This window comes from Strix aluco, chromosome 1 (genome assembly GCF_031877795.1).
Source record: "Strix aluco isolate bStrAlu1 chromosome 1, bStrAlu1.hap1, whole genome shotgun sequence".
NCBI lineage: Eukaryota > Metazoa > Chordata > Aves > Strigiformes > Strigidae > Strix > Strix aluco.
Genome location: NC_133931.1, coordinates 72,449,573 through 72,474,559, shown reverse-complemented (window position 1 = coordinate 72,474,559; position 24,987 = coordinate 72,449,573). Strand labels below are relative to the sequence as shown.

The 24,987-nt window shown below is 42.1% G+C and overlaps 1 protein-coding gene and 1 long non-coding RNA gene across 4 annotated transcripts in view; one reads left to right on the top strand and one right to left on the bottom strand.

The window, feature by feature from the left end:
* The window catches only part of LOC141923549 (uncharacterized), a 35,009-nt gene extending 19,413 nt beyond the window's left edge, over positions 1 to 15,596 (top strand). Inside the window, exons 2-3 of the long non-coding RNA XR_012623329.1 lie at positions 13,384 to 13,455; positions 15,357 to 15,596. This is a non-coding gene — a long non-coding RNA (uncharacterized LOC141923549). The remainder of the gene's footprint in view (positions 1 to 13,383; positions 13,456 to 15,356) is intronic.
* EPB41L4B (erythrocyte membrane protein band 4.1 like 4B) overlaps positions 4,558 to 24,987 on the bottom strand; it is a 180,120-nt gene continuing 159,690 nt past the window's right edge. The window contains exons 23-25 of one of the 3 annotated variants that reach the window (XM_074824909.1): positions 14,782 to 14,850; positions 10,930 to 11,093; positions 4,558 to 9,317 (exon numbers count right to left, since the gene is read on the bottom strand). In XM_074824909.1, the coding sequence (XP_074681010.1) occupies positions 9,248 to 9,317; positions 10,930 to 11,093; positions 14,782 to 14,850 (303 nt within the window). In that variant the 3' untranslated portion in view covers positions 4,558 to 9,247. Of the gene's footprint in view, positions 9,318 to 10,929; positions 11,094 to 14,781; positions 14,851 to 19,338; positions 21,534 to 24,987 lie in introns of those variants that run through there. The other 2 variants (XM_074824919.1, XM_074824927.1) reach the window with 2 other exon arrangements.

Below are 24,987 nucleotides of genomic sequence, written 5' to 3'. Positions count from 1 at the left end.
ATCCTTCTGACTGTCAGAAGTTGTTTTTTGCCCCCCTCCAGGAAGGTATTTAGCAAATCTGGTTTGTTAGATGCTGCTCTATCAGGTTTGTTAGATGCTGCTCTATCAGGCCTGGTTTTTATTTTATTTTGTTTTTCTTAGTGCACACACATACAAAGGAAAAAACCCAATTAAAATAGTTTCACTAAGACTTAATGGTATGTTTCTCCTGTGAGACCAAATGGACAAACCCAGAAGTTTGTTACTGATTTCATTGCCAAAGCAGTAGTTTGGGTTTGGCAGGTAGAGGTTGTGCACCTAAAAAAGGAAAAAAAAAAAAAAAAAGAAAAAAAAAGAAGGGAAAAAGAAAGAAGAAAAGCATCCAGCTTGGGCTGCCCTCATGATTTATTACCACATAATATGCAGCAAGCTTACTTCCAGCTGTGTTGCTTTGGGAAGAAAGTATTTACATTAGTGCACCTGAAGGGGATTAATGAGTTGGCAGTTTGGGTTTATGAAGAGATGAGACCTCTCCCTCTTCCACCCTGTCCCCCATCTCTTTCCAGTGGTTCAAAGTTTGCCACAGCAATAGCTGTTTGGAGCAGCATAGCTGAAGACCTCACTTATGTGCCGGGGACTAAAGGGATGTCCATAGTCACCCTGTAGGAGTATGCAGACGAGGGGGACGTTGCTGAAACATGCTACTTGAAGCAAGAAGAAAGAAGGAAAGGAGGAAGGCAAGGGTATCTTTGGCCATGTTTCTTCAGGGTGCCTTCACTAATGCCTTGTTAAAATGGAGCCTAACCCTTCAAAATGTGAGAGCAAAATCACTCATTTTAATGGTAGAGCAAATGCTAATCCCCCTCTTTAAAAATACCCCTCCATGCCCTTCCTGCCCTGGTGTCCTGGAATAGGCAGGAGCATCGCCGAGACCGGGTGCTGCACCCACAGATATTTAGGCTGGACCTGAGGAGAGCCCCGGCAGCTGTGGCTGATGGCAAACCCCCTCCAGGCAGCCGGTCCCTAATGAGAGGTCATCTCATGGGGGTTTTCTGGCTGACAAGAAAACCTGTTGTGCTGTAATGCCTGTCAGACACTGCTCCCAGGGAAGGCTGCAATGAGCAGGTGGTGAGCCGAGCTGTCCGGGGAGAGGGAGGCAACTGTGACGTGGGCAGAGCTGGCCAGAGGTGGAACAGAGAGGGAAGATAAAGAGATGAGTGAGACACAGGGGAAGGGTAGAAGACAAGTGTGGATGGGGGAGCACCTACTGAGGGGTCAGGGAAAGCAAGGGCTGGGTTCAGAGATGGAAAAGATTTTCATTTGGAAAGTGAACAAAGCCAGAGGTGTTAGTGTGGGAGAGGAGGCACGCTCATGGAGGTGAAGGAAGGAGGCGTCCATGAACCAGTCAGTGGGTGAGTGCTGAGCAGAGGAGGGAGGAGGATTAGCAGGGTGGCATGATGAGACACAAAGGGGCTAAGGACCAGCTGGTTTGAAGAGATACCTCTGTTCCCAGTGGCTTGTGATAACCAGGGCAAGTTGTCGAGCTGGCCAAAACCCACACTGAGCCTTGGCTTGTCGGGACAGAAATGGAAAACGGGAGCACTCTTGGGCTGCAAAGCTAAGTCAGCTTCAGCACTCCCCCTCCCTGTCTTCGTATGCCAGCAGCCTTGGCAGAGGTGCTTCTTGGGGGCTGTCATTCCTGTGTTGCCTCAAAAGAGCTGTGAGCCCATGTGATGAGGGTGCTGCTGGTCTTCTTCAGTACTACCAAAGGCCCTGACCACAGCCCTGCCACAGCCCTCGCTCTGTTCCTTGAGCAAAGCCCGGCCCTATTGGGCTTAGTCAGCTGTGGAGGGCACAGGAATGAAACTCCTTTGCAGGAGGGAGAAGCGACCAGTTTCACAGTGTTTCCCCTGCCATCAAATCCCTAATTTCACATACCCAGGTAGAGGGCAGCTCACGCTGGCCTCCCTTCCGAGAGCCTCACGCATCTCATGCCTGCAGAAACTGGGAGCAACGCAGCCTCCAAAATCTCCAGAGCCCCAGCTCTTAGGTGTGCCTCTCACATACATAAGCACCGCAGCTCTCAGCCCCACCAGCCTCAAACCCTCCGTGGGTGACCCTGGAGCTGCAAACATCTCCCCACCTCCCAGCCAGGCAGCTCAGGTCCCACCTTGAAGGATGCAGCAGTTGTGTTGACCACAGCAAGAAGTGTACCACAGGAGGGAAGGAAGTGCTGGGGGTTGTTGGCTGTCCACCCTCTGCCCAAAAAAACCAACCCTTGTCCTCTACCACCAAGCCACCTCATGCCCTTGCCAAGCCTGGCACTGCTAGAAGGAGCCAGCAGCCAGAGCAGAGTGGAAAGCGGGTAGTACAGAAATCATATTTTTTTGTTGCTGTTTTCAAAAGCAACAAGGCAAATAATTTAAAAAAAAAAGATACTTGAGTTCTTAACATCACTGGGGCCCTGTGATGCTAAGCATCGCTGACTAAATATCTTTAAAGAAAAGAATTTGTGCTCTGTGTTTTCCTTAGATTTCCAAAAGACTTTGTTAATGAAAGGCAGAGGAAGAATGATGCAGAAGGATAAGTGTCTCTTCGCTTGAAGAGCTGGATAATCAGTGCATGAAACAGTGGAGTTCCATGTGGCTTTTATGCCTCACTGCTGTGCCAGATACTCTGATGGCAGAGCTGTGTGGTCACTGGCATTATATACCACACACACTGTAGAAATATGCATTGAAAAAAATAGTGTCAATTGTATATTACCTATGTAATTATGCAATTTTATATACATAGTTTTAAAATAAACTGAAAAGACAAACATTGTTTTAGGCACTGCTTTGCTATCAGGCTGCCCTGCAGGTAATGGTGTGGGTTGTTTTCCTCCCTTCTCCCCTGACCACTGCAGACCCTAAAGCCTGGCAAGAAGGCACCTTAAGTACCATATGTGCTACTGGCAGCACACAAGACATAGCTGCAATGGTCAGGGTTGTCAAACACATCTGATGCCACAGCTAAGCTGATCCCATGCCCAGCTTCTTACAAAAAGGGCAAGCCCGCTCTCCTCATCTGACACCAGGAGCTGGGAATGGTCCCATGAACTTGCTGTGGGGTGGCTGGGGGAGGGCAGAGGTTGATCTTTTACTTCCCTTATTCCCTGGCATCTCCTGTGGCAGGCCTCGTGACAGCCAGCTGTGGCACTGGGCTTGCTGTAGGGTTGCCCTTTAGGGCAAGCTGCACTTGGGCACGGGGATCCCAGTGCTAGCCAGCCCCAAAGCCTTCAGTGCGGTTGGTGAGAGTATGGCCATCGCCTTTCAGGAGGGCTGGGGTTTGTTCCACCACCTGTGTCTGCACCTGTATGGGCACCTTCCCACCCCACTGCTGCAGCAGGATTTCTGCAACACAGCCAGTCTGGTAACTATTGCCTCATCTTTCCCCCCTGCCCCGAGTTAATAGTGCCTGCACACAAAGTCTGTTTTCTGCTCTAGAAAGCATGTCCTCTGAGAAACAGAATTTATCTCAATGACTTTGCATCCTGTTCCATAGATCAGTCATCTCATAATAAACCAAAAAATTGTTCAGATTTACATCTTTGAAGCCCTCACACTTCTCAGTTGCAGCCAAGTTACACAAGTCTTTGACAATTTTTTAGCGTACAGCTTCTCATTCTCCTGCACCTCAGAACACTATCTCTTTAACAAAGACATGTATTAAGGGGAATTAATTAACTAGGTTTCCTGGCTAGCTAATCAATTTTCTTGGTACAAATTGAGTACTGATGGAAGAACATTGATCTGTTGCTCTCCCTGCTTTCCCTGCATAGATATTAAAAATAGATGAATACCCAGTTGGAGAAATTAGGATGGGATCATATTCCTTCCAAATATAGTTTTGGCAACCTCAGAAAATGGGGTGAACATTACTGGGATTTTATTTCATAAATGTACAGGGAAAGTTAATATCAAAACCGTCCTGATTTAGAGATCCTTCAACAAAAGAAAATGGAGAAGTTTTATTTTGAAAAAACTTTTCAATTAGAGATTTAAGGAACGGCAAAATCAAGGGCAAAAATCTGAGCGAAATGTTTTAATTGTGTTAAAACAACAAATATTTACAATGAACAGGCTTTGATTGTTGTTTGGTGGGGTTTTTTTTAATTTTCCTTCATGGAGCAGTTTAGTAACTTGGGGTGTCTCAGCCCTGTGTGAAATGGAAGATTTCTCCCCACCCCTCCACTCCAGTAGTGCTTTTCACAAGCCCCAGCTGAAAGACCACCAACATGCCATGTTTTGTGTTTCTCTACCTTGATCCTGCCAGTGTTTTTCCATCTCTGGTATTCACCAAGGCGTGCCCCAACTAACGACCCAATAGATGATGGGCACCCTACAACACTGGTCTGGAACTTTAAGCTGGAGAAAACCCTCTGGACTTTTTGAAGAAATTACCTGTTTTTTCCTTAGGATGTATTTTTTTTATGAAGGTGGAACCACTTTATCAGCAACCAAATGTTTCCTTTAATTGGCATACTGCCCCATGCCTCCTAAATGACTGATTTGACTACAAATTGCTCAGACTCTGTGACATTTTTAATCTCATTTATTGCAGGCATGAATACAGGAACAGGTAAACAGCTGAGCCGTAAAAGTTTCTCTCTAGGCATGTTTTCAACAAAATGCCATCATACACTGTCTGATGATACACGCTGCTACTCAGATGAAACAAAATGGGGTGAGCAATCTTACTCCAAAGCTGCTACCCACCAGTCCAAGCAGCAGCTGACAAAGAAGCCTTCTCCTCCACTTACTCTCTCCTTTCCCTCCTTCTCCATGTCATCTACAGGTTCTTTTACGGCACTTAACTCTACAAAACACAGTTGTGAGGCTGATCTTACATGCAATTACAGATCAGCCTCAGTATATTTATTGCAAACTCCTTGAACATCAGGACATTAAAAAAAGAAAAAAGAAAAAAGAAAGAAACAATATTCCATTGCATAATTATGAGTAGGTTTTTGTAGCCAATGAACCAGAAATGTATTCAGAAAAAAAAAAAAAGAAAGAAAAACAAAGGATATTTGTAAACAGTTCAAACAAAACATGATGCTGCCTCCAATGAAACATTTCACTGCATTGCCAGCTCTGTTTCAAATGGGCACGTAGGCATCCTGTTGCAAGAGACTTGTGAAGCCACAAACTGAAACTTTGGAGGAGTTAATTTTCAAACATTGCACTTTCAGGGTCTAAGTATGTTTGAAATGTGAAAAATCTGCACACACTGTGGGATATGATAGAGATGTGGGATCTCAAACAACATTTCTGAAGAAAACCCGGTTATTCCTTTTAAAACAAAATAGTGAAAACAGCTGAACCACACAAAAACAAAGCACAATTGGTTGGCTTCTATAAGAGACTGCAATATGAGAAAATATTTAACTCCTTGCATAGCTATTTAAATGGCCAATAAATTTTGCTGGAATCACCCAAACATGACAACATTGCATTCTGCCGCTTAGAGACTTCACGCTGGAAAGCTGGGATCTGCTGACCGGGTCAGAGCATCACTCGGGGCACTGTTAAAAGCCAGAGCCACCCCTGGTAGGCTTTGCCAGCATGGCTATAGCAGGAGGTTTCATCATTCTGTTCTCCCCATAAGGGTTAAAAGCTGTTCTGGCAACAGGGTGTTTCTGATCGTATATTTACACCTAACGCGCAAGGCTTTTGCTGGCAGAGCTACGTCGATCACAAATCATACTTCAAAGCACCCCTGGATGATGTAGCCGTGTCGGCAAGGGTTTGCAATGTACACTTAACCAGAGGGATGGAGAGCAGGATTCATCTCACTTAACTTCAAGCAGTATAAAGGTAGACATTTAAGTCAGAGGCACCTCTGGAAGGCAGTTCCTTTGATCTCTCATCAGGTGAGAGTTGGGCATATTAACACTAGGTGAGATGAACCCTTTCCCAGGAGAGTTGAAGAGACAAATTCCTTTCAGCCACCCTTTCCTGTCACCAACTCTGGAGACCATGCTTCAGAAGGCTGCTGTTCAAATGCGTTATCTTTACACGTGTCAATGTACATGATAATGATAGCCTGTGCTGGGCTTCATGCTGCCACAACTACATATGCAAGCTCATTAAAGCTAGCTCAGATACTTCTGCACTGTTATATAGACATACCCTCGGGCAGAGTATCCTTTAACACCTGTAAAGTTAAAGTCTAGGGGCAAATCTAGACTATCTGCCCCTCAGCATATATTCATGTTGACATTGTCTTGTGTATGGTAGTTTTGAGTAACAGGTGTCCTAACAGTGTAATTCCCAACCAGAGGTGAGGCAGGAGTGTTTATTTAGAGGATGTGAAAACTGAGACGCTTAAGCGTGGCTGAAGAAGGTACGTAGTAAGAAAGAACAAGTTGATGACATTCCACAGTTAAAAGTTTAGTCTGATATCAGAAAACAGTTTTAATAAAGCTCCATTAGATTGCAGAATAGGAAACGGTGGCAGCCAGTGGATAAGACACTAAAACAAGACAAGGCAACGTACTTGGGGTCGTTCTGTGGAAAACATCCCACACGAACTAAGCAGCCACGCGAGCCTTCCCCTCTTCTCCTGGTGGGAACTGAGGAGGGAGGAGTCTCTGCTCTTTCTCAGCTATGCCAGGGCACACCTCAACTATAAAGACTTGGCCACTGTAAAGTAACCTTGGTTCATGTTTCTTGTTTTCCAGTTCTGACTATTTCAGCTGAAGAATTTTTATACAACAGGAGCAAAATGTTGCATTTAAAATAATAAACTAATGGCTTGTTTATGAGCCAGAACATCTGATGGGCTGGTCTGAGTCAGGCATTCAGTTTTGCTAAAGGCTTTTGCTTATGTGACCAGACTGCCCTAATGGGGGCAATTGGATCTACTTGCCCCCAAACCTGAAGGCATATTGAAGGGTTCCCAAAGTCCCCTCCATGGTAATCAGTACAACTGAAGTGTGTGTTCAGGTCTGGTTTTTCTGTTTTTCTTTGACAATGACTTTGTGAAACTGCCACCAGTTCACACAACGGTTGTGTAACAGCCGGCAGAAGACCAGATTCAGCTAGAGTCAGTGCTGTGCCATTCTCAACCTTACTTTGCCTTCCTCTTCCAAAACAGCACCTCTAATTACGATTTTATTTTATTTGTTCTTCACAATGCTCACTTTTACTTGGGCATAGACAAAATGTGCTGCTGCTTCTTCTCCCTCCTCCAGTACCTTCTGGGAAGTGGTAAGAAAAGAGTAACAGGACATGGAAGATGCAGCCTTTTGTGTCTGTTGCATTTTCCTTTCCTTTCTCATTTCTTTAGAGGGATTTAATGTTCCTAATCCATTTTTAATAACCTTGGATTGATGGAGCAGCACATTAAAACATAAGGAACAGAAGTGTCCTGGCACTGTAACGAGAAGGTGGACAGTGTACAAGTCAGATCTGATTACCCAGCAAAGTCACCTGAGCACTCTGAAATCTGCAGTCCAGGTGTGTTTCTACGGCTCCTTGTGCCCATTGCTCATGTCGAGCTACTTCATTACATTTTGTATTTTGAGTTTCTACCTAATACTTGTGCTGTTTATTTTGCCCCATTTTATGGCAACCAGAAAGGTTTGGGTTTGTTGGATTTAACTGGAGAGCCTAATGCTAAATTCTTGTCCCAGTAAATATAAAATAGACAAGTCATTTTATACCTCCACATTGCAATCCACAGTCCTACGATGCTCTTAAGAATTCTCATTTCAGAAAAAGAGCATAAGCTTATTCTGAAGGAAACCCAGTCTCACAGCAATCACTTCCCAGCCTCCATGCAACCAAACTGCTTAAGCTGAGATAAAGCCATTGTAATCAGTATCAAATTAAGGGCAATCTTTTATCTTAATACAAACAAGAGAACACAGTGTACAGAGTAACAGAAAAATATACATCTTCAGCCATACAAAACGCACAAAAGCTTTCCTGTTGGAAGAGTACCTTGTAGCTGACAGTCAGTTGTTGGTAACTTTCTAGATGACCCTGCACTACTGAACAGGGGGGAATGGAGAACACCTTTTTTTTCCTAGGAACTAGTTGGTAGCATTACCTGTAAAACATACACACCCTCCCTGGGGCTGCGGTTCTGCTAGCACTGGACCACCCACCCCACCTGATGCCTGAGATAGCTCCACTGAACGTAGAGGCTGCTTGCGTGCTGGAGGTGAACGGGGCGTATAGCCAGGTGTACCCTCCACAGGTTTGCTAGTACACACGTGCTGATTAGTTGAGTGAAAAAATGGGTGTAGACATAGCTATGCCATAAACTATCATTGTTATTATTCTTTAAAGTGATCAATCAATTAATCTCAGTCAGGAAGGTGGTTTATCTACCCACGAAGGAAAAAGTCCTTCCTGCGCAAGCTACATCCACACCACTGAAGCTCTGCAAGGGCAGAAGCTGAGTGTGGGTGAGCCCCAATGCTTAGGCAACCTGGAGAAGGTAAAACTTCTCACTTAGTTAAAAAAAGTCAGTATCAAGCTAGAAAGTCAGTAGCAAATTACTTTAAACAACTGATTTTTTCCATTAATGGAAATACGGTAATATTTAGTTGAAGGTTTAGGTCAAGATGACAAGCTATAGGGAGCGTTGGGTCCGTATACCTGTATGATGGGGTGTCTTTTCCCCTTGCAGCTATTTATATCTCTGAGTGAAGGTTAAGGTTAGGAATTTAATAAGACAGCCGTTTTTTTCTGTGGAGACTAACAGTCCTGGGGTTAGGATGTAATAATCATTCTTCTGCTTTAAAAATGGTTCTTTAACAAACAGCAGTAGCTCATTGCAATTTTCAGTTGTACAAAATGACATATTTTCTATGTTACTATCAAAATATTCTGCATAACATTAATTTCTGTGCACTTATTAACATATGTACAGAACAGTGTTTCCCAATAGAAATCAGTATGCTCCTTGCTGATCCTTTTTGCCCTAGATTTACCAAAACCAAACCTGAAATTAATTGTGTTAATAGTATAAAATCTCAGGAGTGATAAAGGATTGAAGGTTTATTTCCCAGCAGCAAATGAATAAAGGAACTCCTTCAAGTTAAAGTCTAGCTGAGACTTAATTTTAACCAACCGTGGTGAATCCAGGCGAGCCAGGAATATCACACATTTCCCGATGCATTATGTTGAGTACACAGAAGCAGAGGAATGTAAACAGACAGAAGGCACATGAAAGGCCCCAATCCATTCTCCATCTGATGGAAGTGCGAATTTCATAATTCTGTCATCAAGAGTCTTTTCATCATTTTCTCTCTCTCAAGTTCACGCCTCAGAGTCTCAGCGCTGTGTAATTAATGCACAAACAGCCAATTATGGGAACAACAATAAGTCTCAGATTTCAATTTAAAATAATTAACATTTTCAAAATACCAAAGGAGGGGGAAAAAAGGTCAGACTCAATTCAGTGAAAAGGCTGATAACTGATGGCTGATTCAAAAACAAGTACCGCTTGATATTTCTGAAGAACAAACAGAGGCAAGAAAAAGGACATAAAAAGACCCATATGGCAAAACAGTTTAGGACTTAATCTCATCCCCATTAAAGGCTACTGATTTCAAAGGAAGCTGGCCTGGGACTCTAAAACTGAAACAGCTACAGTAAATGACATCACAAAAGACTGGTGTTACAGCCTTCTGCTCCTTGGCATGGTCTGATATTGGGGGACATCTATAAACGCTGAATTTACTACAGTCCTGCACACATCAGAGTGTGGGAAGCAGAGCCTGAAGTCCTTGATCTCACACACCTATTCACTCCAGAGCCTGTGGGCTCTGCAACACTGGGGAATGCCCTGGGTTAGTGATTCCATTTCTTAATAAATAGTGTGGGGAAAAAAAACCCTAAAAACCTGTTTACTGTGTTGTTCTGAGAGTTAAGTATCTAACAATTGTAAAACAGTTTGCAGAGTTAAACTGCACTGCAGAAACCCTGCAGCCCTTTCATGGACAAGCAGGGGTGGAATCACCCACTTGTGCTCAAGACATCCTACAGAAGCTGAGTTCAGCACTACAGCTTCAGAATTACATTTTCACTGGAACGATAAATTTTTAGATGAGTTAGCAATGTTGAACAAGTGTGCAGGTGTAATTAAACCAACATCTGCAAAAAATAATTAACAAATGAAAATGGGAATTGACTGTGAATCCAAAAGTAAAAAAGGCTCATTTATTATGATGCCAAAGAAATACTTTTCGGCATAAGCCTAGGACTTTTTCTGCTCCAGAAGTATTGATTATATCCACTCCTACATTTGTATTCAGTAAATTATCAGCTTGGGAAATTCAGCTTTGATTAAATTCTAGAATAAGAAGCCAGCATGCAAAACCAGTAGGATGGAAAAATAGAAAATGAAAGCAGGCTGCCTGTGGAAAGATGGGACGGCTTGTTGTTTCTCTGAGAAACCACAAGAAAGACCACTGTAGCTTGACATTACTAAAAAAAAAAAAAAAAAAAAAGAGGAAAAAGAAGGAAAACCAGTGTCTGTTTTTCATTTAGAAGAGCAGACATTTCTCAACCTCAGATTTACCCCATGGACATTTAATTTCAAAAAACAAATTGCAACAGCAATTATTAAAAGAAAACCTTTGTGGTTCAGACAAAATGACTTGCCTGAGGAAAATCTGCACAACCCTTTCTCTCCAGGCCATTGGCCATAGAAATGGTACGCTGCTAGCTGCCACAGTTAATTAAGGTAGGCTTTTTTTCTCAGAGCAGATACGAGTTATAGATGTTTCTTCACATAACCCACCTATTCTGAAGTAGGTGTGAAGCAGCAAATGGAAATCTTTTGGTATCAGGAGAAATGGCAGCTTATAGTAATTATGACAGAAAAAGAGAAATCAAGCTGATTAATGCAGAGAGCATCATAGTATTTCGTGAAAGAACTGCACAGTACCTGTCTGCCAGTGAAATCGGTTTATGTGACGTATAGACTGTCTGGACTGTTGGAGTTGGTATAGTCTCCGCCAAAGATCTCAGTACGGGCGATGGAGTTACCAGTGTTATCTTAGGAGATGACTGCACCGCACAGCATTGTAATTTGCTGTCTGTAAATTCTGCCTACAAAAAAATGTATACAGACACAGAAAGAAAAAAAGTGTAGATTAGCTTCTACTGCTCTTGCTACCTTTCACCATCCAATTCATTGCCAAACACTCAGTAACAACAACTAATAACAAGCAGGAGGCTGTAGCTATTGCTGCTCAGTGCAACCTCTGTAGATGCTGCACAGCCACCTCTTTTGACGGCTCTTTCAGAGCTGTGCCTGAGGGACAAGCCTGATGGCAACATGTGCTATGTGAGATGTAATGGCAGCATTCAGATAAAAGACATAATCAGTTTGGAGAATGCTGCTCATTATTGTGTTTTCCCTAAAAATAGTGCAGAACACTGACCACATGAGATTTCTGGACTATTCTTCAGAAATCCTATACAACTTGCTGCTGGGTCCTCTGACTACTCTTTGTTTTGTAACAGCCAGGAGTCTGGGTTTGTAGCAGTTGGTGTTTCAAAGTGTCCATCCCTTTCCCACATTTTCCAACTGCAACACATCTCGAGAAATATTCTTGCAGTACGTGGTGACAGGCAATGTTAAGGCAACACTGGAAGTGCTGGTTTAAGACAAACAGCAAGCAACCATCTGTCTTTCAGGTGAGGCATACCAGCACTGTGGTACTGCAGCAAAGACTGGCCAGCCTATAACACAGGAGGAGGAGGATCCCTAAAAATAAACCAGGCCTATCTTGCTCTTTGGCATGGACTATTTCTCATGCCAAACCACAGTGGGTAGTGCCTGTGGTGCATGTATGACCCTGACCTGGGAAAAGCACAGAGTAACTGCAGTTTGTCAGTGCCTCAGGACCATTAGGGTATGCTCCTACTGGTACCAGCTGCATTTCTTTCTTGACAACTTTTTCTTCTGAACTTGGTTCACGCTTTAAGGCAGGGAGGAAGAAAAGTCACCATCACTTTTCAACTAAATGCATCGGATATGCTCCAAAACAACCTCTGAAGCAAAAGGAATTCCATTAATTCCACAAAATTGGTGAAAAGGAAATTATAAAACCAACTAAAGAAACTCTCCCTCCAGCCCTGGCCAATTACGTGTGTAAATACTGGCTAATACAACCTGTTCAAACTTCTCTTTCATTCAACTTTTAAAACTCAACCTTACAAGCTACAGGGGTATCAAATCTGGTATTCCTCATACAGGATCCCCATCCTCCGAGGACTGCCAGATCTCACTTTACGGCATGAGAAGGAAGCACCACTCTGTGAGGCTGATGCAAATACTCCCAGCCTTACTGAAATCATCAGAGCGATGACAAATTACACTTGCTGAAGAATTGCCCTGAGTCCTAAAGTGCCTTTGCTTTGGATAATGGTTTTACGGTATATATATCCAAAGCATCTTTTTATATATATCTACTTCCACAGTGTGTTTGAGCCAAATATTTAACTGGTCTAAACAGATATAATTTCATTAATTTAGACCTATGTATGAGACTCATACCAACCTGAAAATATGGTCATCAAGCCTGCCATCTCTCTACAAAAATCTCTGAAATTCAGAGGGGTTCCTGGCATGAAGCTTATTTTTAAACATTCCAGGCAACCAAGTTCTCGAATTCTTCCTCTGATAAAATCAACACAACTGCATATACACCACCAAATTAGAAGTCCTACACAAAAGGTAAAGCCTTCCAAATGTCGCCATTCATAACTTTTTTCTCCTCAGTAACATTTCAATGTTTTGTTTCAAGCAAAAAAAAAAAAAAAAAAAAAATTAAAGTGAAGGGGAAGCAAGGAAAAGAAAAAGAAAAAAACCCAAACAAACAAGGAAAAAGATTAACAAATGTAACCATCTGGGACTGTGTGTGACTGAAGAATATTCAGAGTCAGATCTGCCTGCAAGTCCTAGCACTGATCTGGACCTTTCCCTTACAGCTCCTGCCTGTGGTATAGCCATCTTCAAGGCTTCAGTGGAGCCCTTGCATTGGGATGAAGTGAAACACTGCTGGGGAGAAGCACATCTCTTTGGGCTGGGACAGAGGACCACGAAACACAGGACCAAAATCTAATTAACCTTCCTAATTGTTTTCCCATCTTTATGCGGTCCTCTAGGTAGCTGCTTGTTTACCACAGATATTTGTATATAACTCACTAAAAGGATTGTATGGAATCATATGATGGATCACACACCATCAGATTTTTATTGTAATGGTGTTTCAAATATTTGTGGTCTGGATTCTGTCCTCCACCCTACCCAAGGACATGAGACTCTATAGGGAGAAGAGGGAATTTCAGAAAGATTAGTTTGAACTTTACTTTGCTGCTTCTCTCCCAACAGAGCATAACAACCACCTCAACATTTGAAGCTGCCGTGAAACAGCCATTTTCTTCAAGATGGAAATTTCTGTGGGTAAGTATATCAGGGTAGTTTCTGTTCATATTTTAAAGTTCTATCCCCCTGTCATGATGAAAACATATTTTATGTAGCCCTCCTAAATTTTGCTTTCATCGTAACTGTCATAGGCAGAAAAATAATTTCCTGACAATAGTTATTAATTAGTAGGAAAGCTATTCTGGGCATATCTTTTTGCTTATATAAAGTAGTACTATGAAAGACACAAACACTGTAACTTTGGTTTAGCTTTTACCACAATTGTACTATCTGGACTTGGCTGACCTAGTGAAAAGTTGCTGTGACATATTCTCATGTATTTTCAGGTACCTTTAGTTAGAGCTCAACAGTGGCACTGACACAGCTTTGGGAGCCTAACTAACTCTGGCTTTAAAACACATGTTTGGAGAAGAACAACATTTAGATCAAATCCCATGATCAGGTTTACAGTGAAAGAAAAGCCTCCTTCTTTAAATCGATAAATGCAGACAGTTACTGCACATGGCCCAACAGTGATTGAAGTTACTTCTCTCTGATTATATGCCAGATATGGATTGCTACTATCAGTAAAAGTTAAGGTTAAAGTCTGAAATGCTTCATTTTGCGAATGTAATTTAAAAAGCCAGTTACTGTAGTTTATAATTATAATCAGTGTTTCTTATAGAGTAAATAATTTTGTCCTATTCATTACATGCTTCCCTTAAAGCAGGACTTAGATTGGACTTATTTTTTAAATTGTCAAATAATTGTTTCCTGTTTGTATGTAGTTCACCTTACCAAAACCCCTGAATCCCAACTTCTGTGAAAGTTTAACAAGAATTAAGTTCAATACTTGATTCAAGTTCTTAAGTAAACATGGGAGTTTATACAAAGATACCATTGTAGTCATCAACACGCTAACTACAATCCTTCCTTAAAAATCAGATGTAAATTCAATGAAAATCAGGCCCGTCTTTGTGATGGCACAGCAGGCTGTTTCAGGCAGGAGGCCATGCAATTGCTAGACAGAGGACTAAGTCTTCCCAGTCCCTTACTGTTCCTTGGAAAGATTGCTATGGAGTTTCACAAGTGTCCTCTACAGTCCTGAACTGAACAACATTTTGCAACCAACCGCATTAGCAGTAAGCCTTGACCTTTAACTCTTAGTCCTCTGTCTAGTAAGCAGCAATGTCTGAATGCAGGCAAGTTAATTATTTGTATAATGGGATATTTAACCGATTAGCACTCTAATTTCTACTTGGAATTTTTTTTGAGGACTGCTTTTAGCGCATAAGTTTCTGACACTTAAAAAATCAGTTGGAATTGTGTTAAATACACAGTCTTTTAGTTGCATGTTCTACTTACAGAAAACTGTGGTACTGTTGTAAAAGGATCGAAAAAAGGATTAGATGTATCAGCAGGGAATGTCTTTATCTTTAAAAAAGATAAAGAAAAAGATGTTACTTTCAGAGCATAAAAATGCAAAAGGAAAAAAAAAGCAGCAAAGCATTGCAACTACAGTGACATATCCAACAAATTAGAGCAGTTCAGCAGTGCTTGGACCAGACCAAAAAAGACCCCTCCAAAAATGTATACAGAAACCTGATGATGAATAGTCAAAGCATAAATATGAAAACTTGATAAATTAATTTTACCATGTAATTAAATCTGTTGTGCACATATGGAGCTGATTGCATACAATGTATCTTCCAAATCTGTCAACAGCCATTGGGTTATTATCTGTTTCCTTCAGCCAGCACTATATTTTAAAATATGTAATATGAAGTGCAGGAACTTTGGCTAAAGAACTTGTGCTTTACATATTTTAGACTTCCAAATTTTCAGTTACACAGTTGCTGCCAAAGACAAACAATCACGTAAGGTGGGATTGAAGGAAAACCATATATAAAAAAAGCATTGAGGACAACTGTTTGTTTCAGGCAGCCACGAGGACCTGTGTTGAGAGGAGGGCTGTGGATAAAGGATGACCTTAGCAGTTTTTTTTGACGGAGAGGCGAGAGACCAACACGTCCATGTGTCAAGAAGCCTGAGGAGCTCCCAGGGCTTGGTCCACGAGCGTGTGGTCACTGGTGTGACCAGGCCCTGCTGGAAGTCACTTCTGCCCTTAAAATAATTTCAAACATTAACTGAAATTAAATAAATATTAAAAGCAGGAACAATCTCTGTCTGACTTCATTGCGAATACTGTTTCTCATGATTTCCCTCTTCAGAATGCAGACGTTATTCATTCATTCAAAGAGATGACAAAATAGCAAAGGTATCAATTTTTGAACTGCACTTCATGCTTTCCATTTGGAAAACCACATTTTTCACTGTAAAGGTGTGTTTTTCACTTTATTATAGAAACTGCCATGCATTTGTTTGTTATGCATGTCTTCAAGCATAACTCACTAACTACAGCTATATAACTATTGTTTAATAATGAGCAAAGCTACCCTGAGGGCCCTGAGCCCTTCTAAGCCAAAGCAAAACCTGAAATTATGACGTCAAATATAATTAAGTAAATGTATAGTGTTTATTTTGTAAATAAAATAACAGAAACATACTGGTTTATAAGGATGCCAAGGGAAATTAACAGCCATCTGTGGGCCCACTTCAGCAAACATGTGGAATTAATCTTGGCATTAATTGCCAGGCTTCGTACACATGAGGAGTATGGATAGAACAGATACAGTTAAGCATGTAAATACCTTTTTAACAGAATAAAGGTGTTTATAAGTCAATTACACAGGTGCAAATGAACAAACAACTGTGCAAGGGAGAAACACTTTTAAATCACAATTTTCCATGCGAACATAATAAAGAAAATTTCACACTCCTTTTATAGTCCTATATTCATGTCTGTTAGCAAAGTGTATGAATACCACATTGCTGATTGAACCTACTCATTGGATTGAAGCACTAGCTCCTTGTAATTTTGTTATGTCATACCCAGAGCCAAGTCTGTCAACACAAAACATGGACAGCTGTAGCATGTCTCACTCTTTTGAGAGAGATCAAATACCCATGAGCCTAGGTTGTCATTCTCAGGTTGTAAAGGGTTTACAATATGATGTTACAGTACAAAGTGCGAGTGCACTCCATTACAAACACAATCTTTGAGCCAAAGGCAAACAGGAATGGGAAGTTGGTTGCTCATATGCAGCATGAGTTTGATATTCTACAGTCAAAATCTCTCTAATTTTGCAGGTTGGTCTCATTAAGGAAATGAAGCGCAGTTACTGCATACAGAAAAGAAAAATGACGCAGAACAATATTCAAGAGCCCACTGGGATTTGGGACCAGAGGCACATAAGAGGAGTCAACCCTGATTACAGCACTGCGGCACACAGCCATGCAGAATACTCTCTTGCAAAATCAGTACTGCAATCTGTGGATGTGCCTGAGGCCATCCTATGTAACAAAACACAGAAAAATAATGGTTAATCTGTCTTAGTTATCATCTGCCAGCTCCCACAGGCAAAGCAGAGAGACATCACTGTTGTCTCCTCAGCACTGGCAGGAGGTTCTTATCTATTGATGGCTTGGCTCTTTTGAGTAGGAAGTAGGTACAACATCCTCATCCATGCAACAGCAGAAAAATTCTGTATATTTGACAACACCTTTCAGACTGAAGATATGCAGGCTGAGGAGACAGTAGTGTGGAAAGCATCGGTTAAGCAACTGGTTTATGTGAAACTGTATTTGGAAATTTGAAAGGTTTTTTCACCCTGCAATATTCTTTGGCCTGACGGTCCTGCATGTCCACCACAGCCAGCAGTGTGCTGACAACAGCAGCAGTTGCCAGCACCTGGGAAGAGGAAGAAAACCCTGTGATTCCCACCCCACTACACAGGGAAAGCAGTGTCATGTGTGAATCTCTTCTTGACCCTTGTCTTAGGGTTGCGTTTATTGCATGGAGTCAAAACTCTCAGAGTAGCTCAGAAAGCAAAACAACTCCCTGACAGAACAGAAGGCGAAGACCTAAATGTTATGCATTCCTCACCCAGTACATATCCTCTCTCTCTGCCCTAGGAGGAAGACATACCACACCTTTAAAGCAGACCCTAAACTTTTCCTGGGTGCTTTCTTCTCCCTGCTGCAGCAGCATATGTTGAAAGATGCCACCTGATAAAGGAAGAAGAGCAGAGCCATCTCCGCCACCTACCACAAACCTGCAGTTTCTCCAGCCTTTGGCTACCTTCAGCAGCTTCCAGGCTTTACCTGGAATTGCAAACACAAGGGGAAAAGGAAGAGGGAAGAGGAGTTGAGTAGCTCTGTGTGCAGGACAGTCTTGCGAAGCTGAATTGTAGCTGCTCACATGTAGCAAAACACAGTGGCTGCTAGCCTGTGGATTGCCTAGAGACAAGCTGCTGAGGTATTCTGTCTACTTTGGTAGAAGACAAAACAAGAGCGGTAACAGTTTGGAATTTTACAGCTCAGCACAAAAATTCCTGTGGTGGCAGGTGGAGCAGCAATCGTGTCCTCACTGCAGAGCTGCTCAGATGAGCACATTCTGGTACAGTCAGGCTTTTCCACAGGAGCAAAAGGGACTAACCAGTGTCACAGGGGCTAGAGGAATATGATGAGCAACAAGAGGTCAGAGTTATGCTCTCAATAACAGCATAGACAGATTTAAGTATAAAACATGATTTCAAGCACACCCACTCTCTCTGCAGGAGTGGAAACAGCCTTGCAGCCAAAGTCACAACCATAAAACAACCTCAAAGGCAGGTCCCATAAGTAACTGTCACTTCACAGGGGCATGACATAAAAGGGGAGGGAAGGTGTTCTGCATGCCAGCTGTATGTCACATGCTGAGGGCTTGTTTCACAAACCTCAAATGCCCCTTGCTTGAAAGGTCAGGGTGTATTACCATAGCAGAACTACTTTGGACAAGTATCTCCTTGTCTGGAATATTTAGCTTGGCCAGTTGAGAATTTACTAAGCTTAAAAGAACAGTTGACTCTTAACAAAAAGAAAGAAAAAAAGAAAATAATACCGAAAGGATCAGTACAGTCTCAGGAAAAGTCCAGTGGTCAAGTAATCTTTAAGGAGAAAAATCTGAAAACCAGTCAATATAACAGTCACATTGATTTTGTGGGAAAATGAGTCAAATCTTATTCATCTGTGGATAACTTTCTGCTAGTACTCAAAGATTATTGTTGCATTATTAGTTGTCTATTGGGGTGACATATTTTGGAGGTATCTTTGCCACAAACAGAAAGAATTAACAGCACTAATTTTCTTTGATATACTGCAAGGAAGAATGAAGGAGGGTGAAGGAAGAAAAGGGACAATGGGACAAGAACCCTCCCCTTTTCTTTGCATTTGTGCAAAGAGTTCTTCTGGATAGAATTAAAATCTCAGTAAAAACAATTGTACTTTCCTGAAACACTTTTAAGATGGGTTAGGATAAAAAAACCTGTAACTTTCTCATAAAAGCAAATGGAAGTGAACGGAGACAGAGTACTTTTATCAGGTTAACTGATAAAAAATTAGCTATTTTTGGTATTTTTATCATAAGGAAATATTACAAATGTTCTTGCTGTGACAAAAAAATACCACTTTTGGGAAAAGTGGGGTTAATTTGGATATGTTTTCTTACATTTGGGGTAGTCAGTATATTCACTGCCCTGCCACAACTTTCTTTCCTTCTACAAAGGTCTGGTAACATTTTCTGCTGTTAACACTTCGCTTCACTCCCATCCCGTGCACCTTGACTGGGGGCCTTTATAACATGATGGAGAATATGCGTGATCTCAGTGGGTTCGCACTGTCACTTTGTATACTGGCCAGATGGAAGACAAACTTTAGGGCAAACACTTCACTAGATTCCTGTGCATCGCAGCACAAGCAGAGCTGCTAACACCTGAAGTGGTGTCATAAACACGTCCCTCAGTATACACATATAGCCAGAGGAATAGTCTGTGGTGCTTTATTTCAGAATACATGCTGTAAGTTAAATACCATCACATCCATGTAACACAGAGACTTGTTTCTACTTATCAAATTAGAAAAGATCAGCAGCCAAAACTTCTGGAGTACATTGCATCAGCATTTCCCAGACATGATGTGTACTGTGACTTTAAGAATACCAGTTAACCATTAGACCTGGTTTCCAAAACCAGTGATATCATTCTGGACCCTGCAATTGTTCAGTAAAGCTCCTTGTCTGCTGTCATACCATTTCAGTGGCTGAAATGAATAATGAGGCGGAAAATGTAAAACCAAAGAGTTTCTGGTATTTTTCACCATGCAATACCCCCATGGCCTAACAAATTCTTTTGAGTGGGAGTAGTTCCTGACTCCAATGATAGATCACTCAGGTAATGTCAACCCCAGTTCACTCCCTTTGCATGTGGCAACAAAACCAGCATGATAGGTAGGCAGGTGTAATCACTGCCTGGATGCACAGGGCAAAAATCAGACCAAACCAGTGCAGTCCAATAAACTTGCAACAGGATGGAGATGTAAATCAGCAATACCATTGGCTAATCAGTCTTGGAAAAGGCTGTGTGAACTAAATGCCTTGATGAACCACACTTGGTGCGAATCCCATGCACACTGCATCACAGGCCACCTTCTTTTCATGGGATGCAGGATTTTTTCCACTTGTTGAAAATCATATCCAGGTGTCAGTGTAAGCAGACAGATTTCATTCACACACATTGAAGAGGGGCACTTTTGCAGAAATATACTATTGAAAACACCCTAAGGCACCAAATGTGAATTTCCTGAAGAGGATGGGTTTCTCTGCAAGCTGCTAAGCCAGGGAGACCCTACGTGTTCAGAACCTCCCTGCCTACTGTAGCTCCCTCTGGGGAGATAACACTGTGAAATCTCCCTCCTAGCTCTGTCTGGTCTTTGGGTCTCCCTTGCTCATCTTGCAAATAACTGGTGGAGACTGGAGTTCAAGGAAATGCTTCAGATAACATTCTCTGACATCTAAGAATCAATGTGATTCCAGCTGTTTCACTTGTCTGACATCTGCTTGGTGTGAGTTTCCACAGGACTGCAGGACTTCAGTACAGAGTTCCCTTCACTGCAGGTACCACTTAATTCTTTTGGTAAACTGAGAAAGCTCCATCTTGAAAGTCACGTTCATTCCATGGTATCCTTGCTGAGCCAAGTTGTCATGAGGTCCCCTCAAATGGTGAACTTGACATTCCTCTGCTCACTGATGTACGCCAGCCCTTCTCTGGACCTTGCTGCAGGCTGAGTCCACCTGTCCTGGAACGTGCCCTGGCAGCATACACCACGTTCTTGATGTCTCACTGGGTGATTGTACAACAGGGCTAATACTTCCCTCTCCATCAGATATTTTCCTCCCTCTTACAGTGACTTTGCGCAACCCTTCCTAACACAGAGGCGTTGTCAGAAGGTGGCTGCGTAGAGTAGACAGACTACTCTATTGATCTTCAGTCTAAGGATTGCAATTATGGGTTGCTAGCAAAGTGATTTCAGAGGTATTGGGAGGGGACAGGGGATGAGGATAGTAATGTTACTAAGTCAGCCCAGCAACTCTACAGTACATTGGAAGGGAATGCATGTCCTGGATCATTTTTACAATGTAGCATTGCCTTGAGACTATTTTTAAGAAGACATTCTTCAAAAGAATACAGAATAAGAACAATTCAGATGTGACAAAAGCAAGACAATGCCATGCTCTCACAGTCTTAGGGATTTTCAGTACTATCTTGCTGATGCTGTGAAGGCGAGCAAGCTTAAGCAGAACATAACCTCAGCACGGGCTGTCAGCCCAGTCATCATCCCCTGAGGAAAATGTGGCAAGGCAAAATTATGTCATCGTCCTGATGCTTGGCTAAAATGCAGACTAAGATTGCAGCATTTGCTTGATCTTTGTTTAAAACACAGAAATGAAGCAAACAAAAAGCAGTAGGTATACTCGCTGAATATGGTTGCTCTCCAACATCGCTGCAGAATAAGTTAGTTGTATTGCTAGGACAGCTAATGTAAAGTCACCTTTTTTGCCCCTTGGTCTTTATCAATGAAATCAACGATGATCCAGTGCCAGGTGGCTAGATCACTTGCACAGCCAACAAAATCAAGTGGTGTCTTCTGCAGATGGAGGCTGTTTTCATAGAAGAAAGTCACTAAAGATGGATAACATGAAGAGGAGGAAATGAGTATTGTGGTTCCTGGTAGTTGAGCATGCCCCAGGTAAGCCATATATTTCCCGATTTCACTGCCAGCAAGCAGACTGTACATGCATTTTGTACCAGATGAAAACTCACCACTAGCCACACCTGGTTATTTCTAAGCATAGACACTGACAGCTCATCATCCAATAACTGTTGGTTCACCATGCCTTATTGACATGGAGACATCAAACGCAGGCACATTCCAACAAAAGCTGACTAACAACCACGTAACATACCTGCACTTTTTCAAAAGCATCAGGATCACATTCCTCTATTGAAAAGTTATGATAGATTGATGCAAACAGTGCACTGCCTGACCCTTGCCCAACACAACCAAATAGTTTGGCTTTCTACTGTAATCAATCTCTAACTTGTGTAAGAGCAAAAGCTGGCTGAAAGTCCTTAAATGTCTAGAAGTGCAACCAATCAGTCTCCTTGAATGTCAGGATAGTAAGAAATACTTTGCATTAATTTTCTGCCCTATTTTTCTGGGCTATTGAGCTCTGCCAAAATCCCCAGGAGTTTATACAGTTCATTATTCTAAAGGAAAAGAATAGCACAGGTAGATTAAAGTCAGTGGAGCTGCAGAAAAAGTGTTAAAATTACAAACTGGTGCACTACTTACATATCTATCCAGAAGGACACTTAAATGTATTTTCAATTTCAGCATGTGACTAGTCCCAGTGACAATTGCAGCATTAATCTACGCATGTGCCTACAAATTTTGGTGACCTCTCACGGATTAGGATCTTCTCAAATACACATACAAGTGTTGACTGCTGCACTGTGCTGCAGTTTGCCAGTCTCACTACTCTAAAAGTCTGCTCTGAATTAAGCTTCTATATGACAATAATCCTTTCCCATCATAATATGCGTGTTGGAAAGGCTGGCGTTATGGAACCAGAGCACTGCTTCTTTAAATGTAGTTGATACAAAACTATTAGATCCTATCAATAAGACCAACCCGAGTAGAAGCTGAAAGTCTATAAGGAACAATGTTTTGCTTGGTTTAAGATTCATGCATGAACAAATCCAATCCCATATCTAGTAAATCTTTTGTGTTAAATGTTACATATAAAAACCTATTTATTCATAACCTCACGCCCTTGGCTATGGAATCATTCATACTACCAGCCACCAAGCATTGAAAAAACACAAAGATTCTGTCTTGACTGCAAGTAAAATCTTGTTGTGTTGAAACACAACAGCTTATTAGGCATATACATTTACAGATTCAAACACCTGCATTGTAATACTTTGACAGTTCAGTGCCATGAAACACATCAGATGCCTCTTTGTCTGTCAAGTCCCTCATTAAAGCAATCCAGTATCAAAGTAAATGTATTGTTCCTTTTCTCAGCTTATTTCCATCTTTTCAAGAACAAATTGGGATGCTACCTTAAGAGCCAGTCTCCCAGTCTGAGACACTGTACTCAAGCATGTTCCATAGATAAAGAGATTAGTCCCAGCCAAGGGATAATCCAAACCAATTAGGGCTATTAGCACATAACTCGCCCACCCTTAATTACAGCAGAAATTTATCCTTTGGACTGAGAGGAAAAGTACAAAACTCTTCTGCTTGGCCCAGGAACGACAGCAGTTTCAATGCCAGAAGGCTGCTCTATCATTTGAGCAGAACTGTTTCCCCATAATTTGTTTACTGGGCAAAGGATCCAGGGGATCCATTATTAAAGACATCTCTGTGAAAGTGTCTGAAGAAGATTATAATGCTACAGTGAACAGGAAAAGAAAAGGGAAATGGGAGAGAGGCCAAATAATGACAGTCCTCTCCCTGGAGATCTGCTTGTGGCAATTCTTCAGAGGAAGAAATATACTGTGAATAAAATGTCACAGGCAGATCCTGGTCCCCAGTCAGTGACTTCCTGCCTATCCCAGCAGTAGCTCAGTGGGAAGCCAAACTGGGAGCTGGGGATTTCCTGTGAGGCACGTTTCCAGCACCACTGCCTCCAAGGCCCCTTCCCAGCACCATGTGGTGATGGACAAGGCCAAAACGCTGTTGTCTGGCAACCTCTGCTGATGTTATGGTCCCTGGGAAGGCTATAGTTAACTCATTCAATTCAGAAAAAACATAAAGTCTTTCTAAAACGTAAGAGGAGCAGAAACTGGTCCTGTCACTGTCATAACTGGAGAACAATGAGGGGGCTTACAGTGATTGCTTTTAACGTTCTCCCAAGAGCCCTGGGATAGATGAAGGCTAAGATCCAGGATACCCTGTTTTCTTGGCAGGGGGGTGGGGGGGGGGTGGGGGGGGAATGTCATTCTGATTTATTGTTGGGTTTTGCGTTTCATTTTTTTTTTAATCCTGTGCCTGCTCCTTTTTGAGTGTGCTTTCTACGAGCTTGAGAACTAACTGTTCTTGGTGCAGGAATATGCCCACTTCAGCCATACTGTAGATGTGAAGAAATTACTTTACCCACACTGCCTCAGTGCCCCTGTTCCTGGTGAGGGAGAAAGGAGAAAGCGCAATTTCTTCAATCCTTTTTCCAAACCACTAGCAGCAAGACAGAAAAGATCTGAAGGACAAAATCACTTTAGAGGCACACACAAACATGGGCTCTGCTGACCACAGACATTTTGAAGGGAACAAAGTCTGGGCAGCTCAGCCACTGATGCAAACACATGGACTCTATCTGGATGTGAGCACTTGAGCTTCATGGTTATTGATTTTGACAGTTTGCTCAACTCAGATGCAGCATGAGACAAGTGCCAAATTGTGCACAAATTCAGGTGGTCAGAAGCCCACTGTACTTGGCACATGATTTCCCATTTCCAGCACTGCCAAAAGGGTTTTCAGCAGAGCATGTGCACATGGCTTGGTGTGTGTGCCAGATGGCATGGACAGCTCCTTCATCAAAATCCATCCTGGTAGTATCTGGCACTTTGCCAGAAGTAGCCAGGTGACATTCCACAGCATCAGAGCACTTGCAAGACTCTAGCCAACTTTTTGGCAGAGCAACAATAAATGACAATAACTTGCTAAGTGACTTTTGTAGAGCTTCACTCTTCACTACATTCCTGACCTTACTGGCTGTTTCTCCTAGAGGGTTGGAGGGGTTTTGTCATGGGTTGCCGAACATGAGATGAATACCATGCTATAAGAAAACCATAAATCCATAGTTCTTCCATAGCTATGATTTTCACAGAATCATCTAGGTTGAAAAGACCTTGAAGATCATCTAGTCCAACCATTAACCTAACACTGACTGTTCTCAACTACACCATATCCTTAAGCACTATGTCAACCCCACTCTTAAACACCTCCAGGGATGGGGACTCCACCACCTCCCTGGGCAGCCCATTCCAACGCCTAACAACCCGTTCTGTAAGGAAATGCTTCCTAATATCCAGTCTAAACCTTCCCTGGCGCAACTTGAGGCCATTACCT